The 16499-nt window shown below is 33.7% G+C and overlaps 1 protein-coding gene across 11 annotated transcripts in view; it reads right to left on the bottom strand.

The window, feature by feature from the left end:
* Nucleotides 1-16499, bottom strand: part of Camta (Calmodulin-binding transcription activator) — a 1741786-nt gene that overhangs the window by 83935 nt on the left and 1641352 nt on the right. For 10 of the 11 annotated variants that reach the window (XM_069821663.1, XM_069821692.1, XM_069821654.1 and 7 more), the window contains 2 exons: nt 5020-5112; nt 1586-1653 (listed from right to left, as the gene is read on the bottom strand). In XM_069821663.1, coding sequence (XP_069677764.1) covers nt 1586-1653; nt 5020-5112 — 161 coding nt within the window. The remainder of the gene's footprint in view (nt 1-1585; nt 1654-5019; nt 5113-16499) is intronic. The other variant, XM_069821708.1, reaches the window with a different exon arrangement.

The following is a 16499-nucleotide window of genomic DNA, read 5'->3' as shown; positions in this document are numbered from 1 at the left end:
TTTACATTTAGACCATTTTGAGATAGAAGTAGCTGAAATGAAGATATTAGGAATGAATTAAACATTTTAAAATTAACAGACAAATTAAGTTGTATGAGAATGACTGAATACCACATACCAAAAATATTAGATTATAAACCAATAGGTAAGAGAAGAAGGTCAAGAAGGCGATGGACATACCTCTTTTAAGTAAAAACTATGAGACTGAAACGAGCCTTAATGGCTTAACCCTGAACTGTTGATCAGAATGATCATTCTAAGAAGTCATGTCGAGCAAACCTAATTAACTTCTCTCAACACAACAGAGAAAATATGCTTCTGAACATGGACGAACCATGCTGTCAATGAGAAAAGCATTTATGAACTACAGTTAACGCTCGATAACTCGTACTAAAGGGGGCTGAGTTCTGTTCGAGTTACGAAAAGTCCATCTTATCGAAGGGAAATAAAGTTGTAGCTAGGAATGAACACTAACACCATACGTTATTTATACAGTAGCAATATTATAATGAACTTTAATGCAACAAGGTTATCAATACATACTATACCAGGTAAAACAGAGACACAAATAACACAAGTAGTGTACAAAGTGCATTAATCGAGTCCACTGCAATTCGATTGGTCTATTATAGGAGCATGATGGTGATTGATCTGCCACTTTCTTGTTGTTTTTCCCAGCAGAACGTTTGAAAAAGTTGTGAATCTTCTTTTGTGAAAACGTTTGATGTTGTTTGCGAACAATTATCTCACATACAGTCCTACCAGAATGTGTCTGTCAGGTTCATAATTAAAATTTTATTTTCGAAAAATTTGGTTCGAGTTATCCAAAGTCCGAGATATCGGGGTCCGAATTATCGAGCGTTCACTGTATGTAACATCATATGATGATGATGATGATGATGATGATTATGATTATTATTATTATTATTATTATTATTATTATTATTATTATTAATGGAGGAAAAGTGGAATGCTGGTAGAAGATATAGAAGTACTGTACCCTGCGAAAACCTACCACCAAACATCGTCTTTGACCACCACAAATTCCAGTTGGACCCACCAGGATTCGAATCCAGGTTACCAGGTTATTAGGGTGTAAAGCCAACGCTCTAGTCGCGCAGCTAACGGTGTACCCAAGTAGCTAACAAGTATTATTTCAATTACTAAAGCCAAACGGAATTGTTACAGATGAGAGTGTTATCTTATTCTGAAATTAGGATCTTTATGTAGATACTGTCCGTTACTCAGGAGAAGATGAGCGGAAAGAATGTGACCTTCTTGACTATCGCTGCTGATTATTATAAACATCACTCAGATAAGCATCCCAGTAGCCAGGTTATTACTCGTACAGGAAACATGAGTAAAAATGCGTATGGAAATTAAAGCTAAGTTGAACAGAAGGAGACCTAATGTTTCCGCTTACTGCAGTACAAATATTGGACGTGTTGTCATACGTTATCTGTTCACATCCCTTCCTCCTCAGTCCGCTCTCGTCTTCTCCTGAGTCACCGACAGTAAGTCCTCTTATAGTAAATTAATACTCGTATTATACTAAATCTTTGTAAATGGTTGTTACTTCACTTGCCTTTATCCTTTCTGGCATAGCTGCTATTATCTGCTCTGCAAGAGTAAGTACACGTACCTCTTGTTCCCCTAAATAAAGAAATTAGACATTGGTTATGAACAGTTGTGGCTCTTTTAAAGTTCTGAACACACTTCTCTGTAGTATTCATTGACCAGAATTATAAACAGTGAATGCTATCATACCATACCAAGGAGGCTCAAATTTTTTATTAAATTTTAAGAGAAATATCACTGTATGACTTGGTTTTTTCCATGTACAGTATTCTAATATTTACAGTAAGAAATTAAATTCAACTTAAGACACTTCTATTTCGCCTATTTAATTTTTACAGAGACTAATTTGAAGATACAAATATCTGAGAATATTGAAATAAAAAAAAAAAGCATAGGTAAAGGTGGAAGGTAAAATTTTCACTGAGTAGGCCTACTAAACATAAAAATAATTAATAGGCAAAATTCTGTACTGGAGTAAATAAAATCCTCATCTCATTCATGAATTACATGATAAGAAGGTTGATGCATAATGCGCTATAACTGCACAAGGATTATAGGCCCTATATTTTTTGATGATACAATCAATGATGACAGATACAGAACATAAATACTCAACCCATTTTTTGAACAGTTAACCAATATCGAGTGTCAGAGTGCTTATTTCCAACAGGATTCAGCAACTGCCCATACAGCAGCCGAAACATTAAATTTGATAAGCGAAATATTCGAGGACAGAGTTATTAGTAGAGGAGTATAGCCCTCCACGTCCCCCGATTTGTCAGCATGCGATTTTTATTTACGGGAAAATCTAAAAAATAGAGTATACAAAGACAATCCGCATACAATCCATGAGTTAAAAGACAGTATTATACGAGAAATCGGGAGAATTACAGAAGACGAACTTGCATGTGTAAATGCCCATTTCCTCTGGAGACGTCAGGAATATGTTGCAGCAGAGGAACATCATTTTCAACACCTTCTGTAGTCAAGGTTAGTAAACAATATGAATACTGTAATTTTAATAGCCAACTCTAGCAACTGTAGTGGACCCCGATCATCGGAAATGACAAGATCTGAGAATGCCATCAACTGCTTTGTAGTAGGAGAAAACATATTTTATCCATGACTGGTATCTAAACTGGTCTTTCTTCATTCATTTGAAACTTCTTCACAAACAACACATTACAAAGAAAGGACCTACAATTTAAAATTAAATTTAGAGACCAGTAATACAATTTGGATACCAGTAATGGACAGAATAATGTCTAGCACATGAGAGTAAATAGATTTTATGCTCTCGTGCAAATTATCATCTTCGGCTTCGCCTCAAGCGCTAAACTTTCCATTCACGCATAAAATTTAATTCTATTCTCTTGTACTATAAATTACTATTTCTGAGATTTCTGTACCAACACCTACATAATATTATTATAAAGAATAATTTAATGAAATAAATTTAAAACATTTTTTTAATCTTCAAAACTTCCCGTTTATTTTCCGTTATTGCACGAAAAGGCAAAATGAAAGTGCTAGTTTAAGATATTTAATAGTGTAGATTGCAAGCTAAGCTTAAATTGTATACAGAGTGTCCCAAATTGATGTATACACATTTTGAAACACTATTTCTCAGGAACGTGATGAGACAGAAATACGATTTTTGAGGTTTTGTATTCTTTAAGTCCGTACATGTTCAAAATGGCCCCCTTCCACCACAGTACACTCCCAACAACGACGTACAACAGAGCGACATACCAAATGGATTGTTGCTAATGGAATATCATTACAGGAATGTTCAATCTGAACTCCAGTATTTGTGAAATTGTGGGGTACATTGTGTTCTTCAGAGCTCCCCATAGGTAAAAGTCTTGGGTGGGTTAAATCCAGAGATCGAGGCGGGAACTCTGCAGTACTTCCTCTTCGTCCTATCCATCTCTGGGTCCTCATTTAGTGCGTGGAAAAGTCTCGGAATGTAAGGCTTCCATTTTTGAGCTCGCAAAATTCCATGAACACTGGATTTGCTATTCTCACGAGAACATTGTCTCATTGACTTCTTTGGGGATTGTGCAAAAGCCTGCATGACTGCATCAACACTCTCGTTATTGGTGAAACTTCTCTTTCTTCCGCACTACCATTTCAACACATCTTGCACCATTCCGTCAACTTCAAACTTGTCTTGGATTCTTGTGATACCGGTAGTTCCAAATTCAACCTTCCAACGTCGTTGAACCTCAACAACATTCTTCACTTTCCAATAACATTTCAATATCCACTTACGTTCATCGAACGATAATTGCACCTCCATGTTTGTTTATAAATAGATGAACATGAGCGTATTCCGAATCTCAGTGCTGAGCAATCTGATGGCATCACGGTGTTCCGAATTTAAATGATGACGTCATTGATGCTCCACTGGTGATGCACCAGTCCCATCAGCTTGCAGAGGTGGTGGCAGTATCCACCAGCCACCATCATTGACTCTGATTGGTTTTTGTATAGGGCAGGAATTAGCAGACGAATGACATCGTGCACTGTTGTGTCATGGCGGTGTGTTCTGCTGTAGTGTTTGTAATGAGCACAACGTAAAAATAATATGTTAATAACTTATGAGTAAACATGTCAACCGACCAGTTATTACTACTGGTTCAAGAAATAAATTTTTTACGCTCTCTTTTCTTTGAACGAGAAGACAGTATGGAAATTTCGCAAAATCTTGCTAGCATAGCACAGACAACAACTTGTACAGCCGCCATGTTAGTCATTGAACCTTCCAGCAGTTTTGTTTCTATTTTGCTGCAGCGTGACATCATTGATGTCCACCGGTCCAGTGAGATTAGGAATACACTACATGTTTCCATGCTTTCCACTGCCTTCTGAATCATAAACAGCAAAAATCGTATTTCTATCTCATTTCTTTGCTGTGAAATGGTATTTCAAAGAGTATATACATCAATTTGGGACACTCTGTATTAATAAACTATTCACCAAAGCTAGCCAGCACTTATTGCTAATGTCTGGAATTACAAACAAAAACCTAATGTACCTTCAAGAGTGGTATTTAGAGAGGGGTTATTTTAGTTTCTGTAAAGTAACAGAAACATAACAAGTGATAAACAGTAAATAAGCAATACCAAACTACAATAAAGTACCGGTAAATAAAGAGAAGAGTGTTACATAATTAATAACAGTAAGACTGATATACATATAAAAGGAATAAATAAATGAAAATGTATAAAAGTGAAACACAATTTATAACATAGTTTGTATCACAAATTAGTCTCCCTTTATGAATACAGAACAAGTTAATTTCTCCTTGGTATATTTTCGTTTTATGTACATTCTTACAATTCACATCAAGTCAGCTGTCAGCATTGAGGAATGTCTATGTACAGAAACAAATTGTATGTATCCACACAGTAGGATGGGCAGCTGAGAGTGACTGACCTACAACGCTCTGTTTAGCCTCCGACTCTTCGTCCGAGACAGCCTCCACGTCAATGATGGGGCTCTCACTTCTGGGCCCGGTTGCAACTTCGCCTGAACCAAAATTCAAGCGTGAAGAAGGATTGTAAAAAAATTAGATACCAAGTAAAAATGCAGAAAAAACATATGCAAGCAAAAAATATATATCACCCACATACCCTTTTAAAATGCATATTGGTTAACAAATCTTTTAGAATCCAAATCTGAACAGACAAAATTTACATCTTTAATTATTTTCCAAGAAAAATAAATAAATAAATAATAAGTTCAAATTGAGGACTTTTTTTTCCATTCTGAATAACAAAACTAAATTATGGTTTGTTTAGGAAACTACATCCCGTAAATTTTTAGAAAAATATCGAATTTAAAAAATGGTTATGAGATAATATTTTATTTTCTTTTGATGTAAATTTCGGAAAAAGTTGTCCTCAATTAAAGAACTACAGCAAAAATATTTTAAGGATATTAACATTACATTGCCAGCTCCATACAAAATCAGTTTCGGTTATGTAATGTTTCCATCACAAAAAATGTGCATATATTTGATTCACTCAATCCTACAGAAACACATTAAAAATAAGTAGAAATAGAAAAAAAATTATAGCATTCACATATGATTAACGATATTAACGATAGATTTTTGTTATCAGTGTGTATACAATCGAGAAAACTTTAGAATATGTGTGAATGATAAAATGATAATGTTAGCAAACATGTTTGTCAGTTCTGAGATAGATAAACTCTAAATATTCAATATGTCTCTACAAAACTCAAGACCTTGATAGATTTTTGTCCAGATCATGCAACTATATGAGCTACTGCAACTTTATTATAACAGTAGGACTTCTAAATATCTTTCAAAGTATTTGTCAAACCCAATGAAGTTCCAACAATACCGTACATACTCGTAACTTGTAACTTGTGAACCAGTTTGAAAATAATTTTTTTTATAAAGAATTACAAAAATAATTGTTTTATTAAGGATCTACTTTACAATTTAAAGGACCAGTCAATGTTATAATTTTTAATATTAGTTGCGAAAAAAAAGATATTCCATTTTAATTAAATTACTAAGTTATGGAGTGTCATTTATTGAATGATATTTCACTGCTCAAACAGTCGAAGAATAAGCTGTATTTTTCACTAAGATGTTTCATGAAACCTATTTTAAAGTCATCTAACTGTGAATTCTCGAGTTTACACTAAAATATTTGAAATATTAGTTTGAAATTTAATTACAGAGGAAAAGAAAACATAACCTGTGCAGTGAAAACGAGTGCTAGGGAACTTAAACGCTGTGATGAGTTCAAAGGGTTGGCCAGAAGGTGAAGTCCACACCCAGGAAAAAACTGATTCACTCAGAAATAACAGCAACGAAATATGATGGAATATTAGTTTTCTTTTGCCTAAAGAATACAATATTATATATATAGATAAAAATGACGATGCCATTCTCATAACAAATGTTAAAATTTAGCAAAATAACCCTACTTACATTCCGCACACTAAGTTTACTTTAGAACTGACTCAGATTACTTGAATATACAAAGCATTTAGAAATGACAGTTCCAAATTAAATTAAATTACATGTCTTCAGTTCTTTACTCGTATTATTTTTAAAGTTTTCTTTTTAATTTCCGTTGCAATTAAAGGTACCGGTAATAAGTGCTAAAATCCTAATTGAACATGACAAAGATACACTTTTAAATTTCTTACTTAACTTTCAAAATTGTACATATTGATTACACACTTTTAACACTTTGTATCACTTAGGAATATGTGTTAAGGGGAGTGGGTACTGATTAGGGGTCAAAAATCCGATTTTTTATTTTGTGTTTAAAAAAAAAGTACAAAACAAGCACTTTAAAACAAGGTAATTTACTTAGTTTTCATTTTAACACGTGAAAGTTGTTATGTATGTATCCACTGCCTACCCACTTCACTTGGGTGATTCGAGTTCCGCATATTGCGGATAGATGGCAGGACTATGACCCATTTTCAAGTTGCACACCACTTTGGAGGGCAACACTGTGCATGATGTCCATGATGTGTATCTGTGTGAAGAGTTATGTCGTACACTAATGTGAGTGTATGTGTAAGTGTTCGTGTCATTGTAGTGTATGGAATGAGTGATGATGAACCATATTCCTAAGTGTTTCAAAATTGACTGAAAATATATTAACTAAATGTATACAAGATTGAATGAAGTATAGTTCAGATTGTAAAAACACATTCCTTGACTTATTTCTAGATTAAAAAAATGGCTTATATGCACAAATTTGAAAAGATGTTGAAGGTACTGGTATTATCATTTTGAGTTTATTATTTTACATTGTAAACAATTAGTTTCACTTCATAACCTTTGATCAATTTAAAAATTCTTTTCTTCTCATGGATTAGGTTCCCCAGCACTCCCTGGGAAAAATTAATTTAGCATTGTTTGAATAGTGAAACTAAACTAGTTCGACCTTACAAGAAGTGAATAGACCAATTTGGAGTCACAATGGGCTAACAGCTACTTTTCTAAAATCATACAATATTTCCTTCTTATTTAAATTATTTTATTGAAGGATACAAGTTGCTGGGAGATTATTTCATTGTCATTAAAAAAAATTCATTACAACAGCAAAAAAGGTAAGTTATTTTCATATTTGGTTTTAATTCCTGTTTCCGCCTAAACACAAATGACAAGATGGAGCCGATCATGTTTGGAACAATTCTGTTAAGACTTGGAAACTAACAAAAAGCATACAGCATGCTCTAGTAAGTCTTCAATGAATATTTATAAGCCTTTAAGACGGATAAGTAAAGATATTGTATTGAAATTAACTGAATTAAAAACATGAATATGTAACTATAAACTATACTCATATTCAATATATACAAAATGCGAGATCTAAAAAAAGAAAAATAAATTATCTTCTAATTCAAATGCATCAACATGTCACTAATATTACCAAAATATTGTAAAAATTGCATCTTCATTTATAAAATATAGTTTAATTGTGTTGCATTATAATAAATTGCTTCACTTATTGCTAGGAAGTTTGTAATTACTCAAATCTACGTACAGTATAAAATTATAACTATGATTGCAATACAAAAAAATTTCTTCTCAAAATGATTCAGATCCATCTAACAAGCTCTGATGGGTGCAATGGTGAAAGTTGAAAACAAGAAAAATCTGCATGAATCCTGTTAGAAATGCAGATAGCAAAAGCAAGAAGTTAAAAAAAAAGTAAAAAAAAAAAATGTAATTCAAGCATGTAATACTACAATAATGGTATCCAACAGATCCCATGTAATAGCCTGGGGTCTTCAAAACTACTTGATTCATAATGTAAGGCAAATGCTTGCTTTACCGTCCTTTTCGAAGCAGTCAAATTCAAAGCAAACTTTATTCATGCTCACATACAAATGATTTCAAACCACTAAAAGTTTAATAATACAATTAAATACTACTTATTATTGCTTTCAAAAACACATAAATATTAATTCTAAACCAAATAGCATACAATATTAACCAAATATTGTAATTTTGTTATTAAATGTCATTCATCCTCACATAATATTGTTGGTGGGTCAGAAAAATTATTAAAGAATAGAAATGTTATCATACAGGACTACTAAGTTCACAGTTGTCAGAAATAGGACACAGGCTCACGCAAACTGTTCTCAAAGATACTCAAATTATTTTCTTACTGATGCATCTAAATCCTATTTCGATGCAAGCAATACAAAATTATTCTCTAGTCTTGGTCAGTGTGCCTCAGTTTTCCAGATTGGGAGTTCTGTTATTATGGCAACTTTTGAGTGACCTAATCAGAAATCGATCGCCATACAGCACTGGCACTGATAGTAGCTGCCAGGACAAGACTGGATATGTATAATATGAGAGTCAATCAATAAGTTTTCGGACTGCCCTGAATGTAGGCAACACACAGGACATAGGAAACGGTGAAGTTATCTAGAACCAGGGAAACACATGGAATCTATACTAAATGCATCACTTGAAAGGCAGAGAAGAAGACTAGCCATAATAACCATAAGGCGTCTATGGAGAGATTTCAGAAAAAAAAAAAAAATAGGTCCTTGACATGTTTGCACAAATTCACATGGAGAAGCTCAGTTCTTGAAGACAATCTGACGCTGTTTGATAGACTGGCTCAACAGGTATTGAAGCAATGATCTTCAGTGATAAGCGCATGTATGTTTAATGGTACAATAAATTCAAGTGCAGTTCGTAAATATATTGATTCACACTCGGATAGGACTTTTCAAATGTAAGAGGTAATAATAATAATAATAATAATAATAATAATAATAATAATAATAATAACAATAATAATAATAATAATAATAATAATTATTATTATTATTATTATTATTATTATTTATTTTACATACAACAGGAATCATAGTCTTTTATTATTTCTTACATAATTGCAATGCTGTTTGGGGATACAAAGGTAATATATATAGTCTATATATATATATATTTTGGGGGTATGCTAGCAAAAGATATTGAATACCACTGGTATAGATGAATAATATCTATCATCAAATTTAGAATAGGTTACTTTAATTTTTGTAATTTTATTCTTAAATTAGTTGTTAATTATTATTTTTTGTATAAATTCTTCAGGGTCAGTAACAATTTTGTTTTCATGTAATCTGTCTCTGTTACTTCATATAATAGCTCTGACTTATTTTGCAGTTCTCAGAAATTGTAAAATTTAGGTTTATAGCTGAAATATTGAAAGCAATTTTTGACGAAGCCAAAACATTTATTTATTTTATGATGAATAAAACACCTGTAACTGTATCTTGTATACCATGAACATTCTTATCAGACTGAAATGAGCTGAATGTATATCCTACTCGTATCTTGGACAGGTGATAAACAGTTCGAGGTCTTGGAAACCGAAGTAGGTATACAATTTTGCGAAATACTGTTGGCGTGAATTGGATGCAACACTTGACTTCAGACCAATTTAGCTTAATTTGCAGTTTGGCTCGTCTACTATCAATGATCCTGATTTGAGCCTTTCCAAATTCCCTAAATTAAGAGTTCCAAGACTCTTTTATAAGCCTATATTTGGTAGGATACCTATTCATCCACTGCCAACAACCATGCCAGATTTTTACATACAATATGTAGGACACTAGAATACAATGCTAAGCCGAAGTCTACAGCCAACAGTAAAAACTCAAAAACTACTGACATTGTCTGCCAATTGAATTGAACGCACTCAATATTTTCTCTGCACAATTACAATTCCACATGTGTGTAGTGTTGCCACAATTTATTATTAACCATTTATCAAAAAATTTCCGGTGTTGGTATTATTTTTGTTTTCCCGATTTTCAAACTGATTTGTTGACAAAAAATTTATCTTGCTTTCTACATTGAGACTAAATACAAATTGATCGCGTGATTCTTAATGGATTTTTATAGAAAATTCTGAACACAGTTCTCTTTTGGAAGGGAAACATCGTCGGTGAAACTTCTCATTCTCATACTACGAGCAAACTATAGCCATGAAGGAAAAGTCCTTTCCTCCATCGTGTCGCATTGCGAGTTTTCATCTACGATGAATGCTAACTTTGAACAATTATTGCGAATGCAACTCAATGTTCACCATAATGCAATGAGCTCAGGATCATCTCCATGATTTCCAGGCAAACATCAACCCTCGAAATAAAACTTTATAATATCAAACCAGTTATTCATGAATGTAACCAGTTCGTCCAAATAACTTGAACTTTAAAGAAACAGTAAAGATTTATTTATAATAAATTCTGACAATGTATCAAGCAGCTGATAGATGTGAAATATATGCTGGTTTAAATATCCTAGCTATTAAACTAGTCACTTCACTATGAAACTCTACATTCATGTCACTAGTCTTCTTCTTCTTGTGTGTAGACAGGCTTTTTGTAAAGTCTTAGTGGGTTCTTTTTTAGTATATTGAAACTAATTATTTCAACAATTCCATACTCTTCCTTCTTAATTGGGACTTAGGTTTCACCACTATACAGAGTGGAGGTGAAATAACCCTGCAGATTGTCAGAGAGAATAGCTCATGTTGTATGCAACAAAAAAATGCAGTAACATATTGGTAGAAAGTTCACAGTTTTCTCAGAAAATTTGTTTTCTCCCAAATATTTAATACCTTATTATTCGGTAACTATTGCGAGCAGGTTCGTGATTTTTGTCCATATCGATAGAAAACCTAATAAAGTATAACTTATCTCTCTGGCGTATTTCAATATGGTGGACAGTTTTCGTGTAAATTTAAAAACCACTCATTTCAAGCCACTGACCAATGCAAGCAGATTGCAACGTCATAACGAGAGAGGAAGGCTCGCGTATAGAGGCAGACCTGACTTCTTTGACTTCTTACATCTTTATTACGAGAAGAAAGACAACTGTATTAGCTGCGATATTGTCAGACTGCTGAAATTTCCAACTTAATTTTCTAATTAACCATGAATTTAATCACGAAACGTACCTAATATAGGTTTTCTATTCCTTCAAGTGTACCCTATTTTCCCTTTCAATCTGCAGGGTTATTTCACTTCGATTCTGTATAATAATACTGGTTTGCTGTAGTAATATAAAATCGAATGAACGTCCACTCAAAGTCAACCAGTGTCTACTTTCTGTCACCTATTCCATACATGGAAAGTGTAGCTAATATTTGTTTCAAAATATTTCAAACTCAGTTTACTTATTTATTTAATTAATTTACTGTTATATTCAGTTTTAAACTTTTTCTTCGCATATTGCTAAACAGCTTCTGATAATTCCCATGTATTAATTTATTACATTTACATTAAACTGTATTTGTATCTTGCTTATAATTTTTCACGTCTAGATAGGCCTAGTTCACAAATTGAAAATTAATCATATGCTAATCAGTGCTAATATTTAATATTCAAGATATAAAATTCTATTGTCTTGCAAGAACGTACACAATATAGTTCTTCAATTCTTAACAGTCCTGTAAGGATTAATATCGAGTTGCAGGAACGTCCATTAACATTATTGGTTCACTAAAGTGTCTTAACTTTTAGAACTGATTTCAGTCGTCTAAGAAGTTAATGCTTCATTTGCAAGTAATGAATAAGCTTACGAAAATTAAGAAGTAAATCTCTTTTCTTGGGTTTTCAAGGTGACTGTGTGCTGGAATGCAACATCTCTAACTTTTCGGAACTCATATAGATATCTCATTTTCAGAGTAGAAACTAAACTTAAATGGTCACCTACTCTGTTAAACTATTCAGGCAACCTGATGCAAATGAACTACAAAACATATACTACAGATATATAAAACATGTCCCAAAATAATTGCTCCTATTTTAATATGGTTTATTTAGGAACATAATATATAACCCATAGGAATACAGTCTCAATATAGCTAATATTTTATAGTTCTTTACGTGTACAGTTATCATCTGGCATGTGCTGGCTATTGTTAGAAAATGACGCTGTCGAAACCTCTGAGAGCTTTTTGTGTCCTGAATTTCCCAGCTCTCTTGTAACTACAGGAAGAGAAAAACGAATTCATTTTTCAACAAGCTGATATACCACCTCTCTTCCACCATCATGTGCATGAGTACCTAAACAAACATCTCCCTAAAATTTGGATTGGCTGTTGCACCATCAAAGACCAAAACTTGATGTGGCCTCTGTACTCATTTGATATAATCCTCTGTGGTATTTTTCTGTGATGGTACACGAAGCATAATGTTAAAGTTCCTTCTTTGGCCAATAACCTGCAGGAGCTACGGCATCACATCACAGATGTAGACACTCTGTGCAGAGTGTGGGAGGAATTGGAATATTTCCTAGAGTGCCATGTGACCAAAGGTTCATATATCGAGATCTTGTAAGGTATCAAACAAAATTTGGAGACATTTTCTGTCTGCTGGCACTTATAGAGCTGCTTTAGTATTAACAGTTACATAAATCAAGTACTGTGAAATCGGAGCAATATTTTGGAACACGGCATATATTTATATTTATCTGACCCCAATTACTTCGAGTAGCCAGGTGGCCCAATAGAATAGGTGACTTCTCACGTTAAGTTTCTATCCAAGATGGAATCTGTAAAACGTTGGAGATGTTATGTCTCAGAACACAGTGGAATACCCAAAAGTCTTTTTCTAATGACAAAATGTCCCGGACTTTCATTTCTCATACAGGGTGATTCGTAAGTACCTGTACAAACTTTGTGGGTGTAATGTAGAGGTAAAATAAAACTAAAATGTCCTATACAACTTTTCACGCAAATCCTTACTTTCAGAGTTATGATGCATAATGGTCTATCTTGCTAGGCATAAAAAACATGGGCCAATAAAGCCTTCGGGACTGAGGTAGGTGTTTGTTATTCGTACATCCCACTACAGTTGATTTCTACCTAATAGGATTTTCTTTACTGTAAGTAGGTATGTTTAGTTGTATGGCGCTGTTGCAGTTCCTGTCATCACGTCTTGTAAGTATACATTCATTCCGTCGTTAGTTCAGTAGGTTTCAGTCAGTTACGTACAGAACAATAGATCGTGCTGAATCAGTTGCTTGGCCAGCCAGATCACCAGACCTGGACCTCCTGGACTTCAACCTTTGGGGTCGTCTGAAGGTGCTCGTTTATGCCACTCAAATTCTGAACGTAGAAAAACTACTGTATAGCAGTGAAATCAAAATGGCTATGAAACTGTTTGGAATGAGTTGAACAGGGTCTGTAAAACTCCATGATCAGTAGGCTACATACCTACGTAGAGTAAACGAAGTCCTATCAGATCGGAATCAACTAAGATATAGTTTGGTGTATAAATAACAAATATCTAATGCATTCGCTATGCAGGCTAATATGACACATCTGAAGGCTTTACTAGTCCATGTTTCTAGTACCTAGCAAGATATGGCATTCTGAATCATAACTCTGAAAGTAAGGATTTGTGGGAAAAGTTATATAGGGCATTTTAGTTTTATTTTTATCTCTACATTAAACCCACGAAGTTTGTACAGGTAATTACAAATCACTCTGTATATAGCAACTTAAGTACGTTACAATATTGAAATAGAAACCTTTGCATGTTGCAGCCTTGTTATTGAACACACAATAGGAATTGCAAGTGAGTCAAAGTCCAGATTAACCATGCAGAACTACAATTACTAAACAAAATATCCTACATACAAATTGAAAATGAGAAATAACGTGAACATTAAGTTAATGTCAGGTTTGGTGGCACATGGATTACTGAGTGAGAGATGATTACACTCCTTATTGAAGTTCTAGATGTTTTTGAAAACAATACTAAATAGAAAGAGTATGAAAAGAAGAGAGGTAGAAAGAGAAAGATGAAGGAAGAAAACTTACCTTGCTTTCAACTTTCACCCACCAAAGCTGTTGATTGAGCTTTATCAAGTAACGTGAGTGGCTACTTAGTTATTGGTAAATATGTTGCACGTGACACACATTGTTGACAACTACTAAGTCTTTCTTTACTGAAATTAATCAAGTTTCATAGTTTTCACGATCTAAATTAAGTAATTACAATGCCATCACTAACTTTAACTCTGCTTTAACAAAAAATGAGCCAGCGTTGTAGCTCAGGTGGTAGCGCGTTTGCCTGCTGATCTGAAGTTATGCTCGGGCATGGGTTCGATTCCCGCTTGGGCTAATTATCTGTTGGGTTTTTTCCGAGGTTTTCCTCAACTGTAAGGCGAATGTCAGGTATCTATGGCGAATTCTCGGTCTCATCTCACTATCACCAATTCTACGGACGATAAATAACCTAGTAGTTGATAAATCGTCGTTAATAACCAAGCAAAAGCAAAAAAACAAAAACTGCTTTTATTTATAATTCTAAATTACAGTGAAACATGAATATTGCAAAATCATGTCACAAACAGTCGGATAGTTTTTACTACATTTGCATTTGTATGTAGACATTGCAAGTTCAAATGCAGAGAAGGGCAATTGATTTATCAAATGCATTTGTACGTAGACATTGCGAGTTCAAACGCAGACAAGGGCAATTGATTTATCAAATGCATTTGTATGTAGACATTGCAAGTTCAAACGCAGAGAAGAGCAATTGACTTATCACATGCAAGTTCAAACGCATATTGTGTTAAATTGAGTTAATCTGCTTACTATGTATTGTAATTGTAATTTTTGCGTTTTCGTTTTGAAATATTTGTACTAATGAAGTAAACACATATGATAGGTTAAGTTATACTGAAACATAAAATTAATAACTACTGTCATATGTTTATTTATTTATAAATATTTATTTTTAAGACGTTAGTGTTGAAAGCATAACCATATTGTAATACTCTTGGCCTTGTTTTGCAGTTACTGGTACATTTACAATATCCCTAGCATAAAATCAATGAGGAGGAAATATATGGAATATTGCGGGGTTCTCACATTAAAACAAGGGCATTATGTAACATACATAGTGTCAGGGGTGTAGCGTCAATGTAAGCTAAAAAGCTCAGCTTCCCCAGTTAATAACTCCATAATAAACCTGCAGTTTATTAAAAAAAAATATTTATTAATTTTAATACAATTCATATTTGCACCTTAAACGTTGTGATACAGCAGTAAACATGAAACCTGCACACACCAGCTTCCAATCCCCTCCACAGACTCGTTTCTTTCACGCATTCTTCTGTGTAACCCACCCCGCAGATTTTCCATCCCTTTCTAACTAAACTACCCTGGTCGCAAGGGTCTCAAGAAGGTAGCTTTGGCATGGAAAGAATTTAGCTTCCGAGTTATCCCTTTCGTGAGTTGTGTTCAGTTGAAGTGTTAGTGTGCACTGTGGCTGATATAATAAATAATGAGTGAAATAACAGTTCCTGACACTAATTTATGTAGTCAAAAATAATCTTCTGATAAAGATTTTAACGTTGATTGGCGTAATTTTACTAATATTGTATCTATTGACCGTTAATATTGTGATTTCTCTAAATATGACAGGGAGTGAGCTAATGTTAAATTATAAGTACCGTATGTGTCTATTTCTTAGAGATATGTGTAAACCATGAAATCATATTTTACTACCATTTGTGGTGATGCCTTATTGGTGTTACTTATGAGGTTTCAACCAGTCTTTGGACTGCTCACTTGACATCGACTGCTATTTATTTTAAGACTATATTTTTGCAATACGTTTCCTCATACATGAAAGACAAAATGTCATGCTACGCCACTGCATAGTATAAGACTCGAATGCACAAACCATTATTAGATACACACCTTAATCACCTGATATAATATGACAGACACAGTTGGTACTCTATTTTTAATTTAAGACTTGATTATGGGTCAGGACTTGATTTAGGCAGGAATCTCATGATTCTGGGGGCCTCAAAATCCAAGAACAAGCCTTTTTCAAATGAATTATGCAAAATGAAATAAACA

This window comes from Periplaneta americana, chromosome 1 (genome assembly GCF_040183065.1).
Source record: "Periplaneta americana isolate PAMFEO1 chromosome 1, P.americana_PAMFEO1_priV1, whole genome shotgun sequence".
Classification (NCBI taxonomy): domain Eukaryota; kingdom Metazoa; phylum Arthropoda; class Insecta; order Blattodea; family Blattidae; genus Periplaneta; species Periplaneta americana.
The sequence above is the reverse complement of the archived record's forward strand: the minus strand, read 5'-3'. Positions and strand labels throughout refer to the sequence as shown.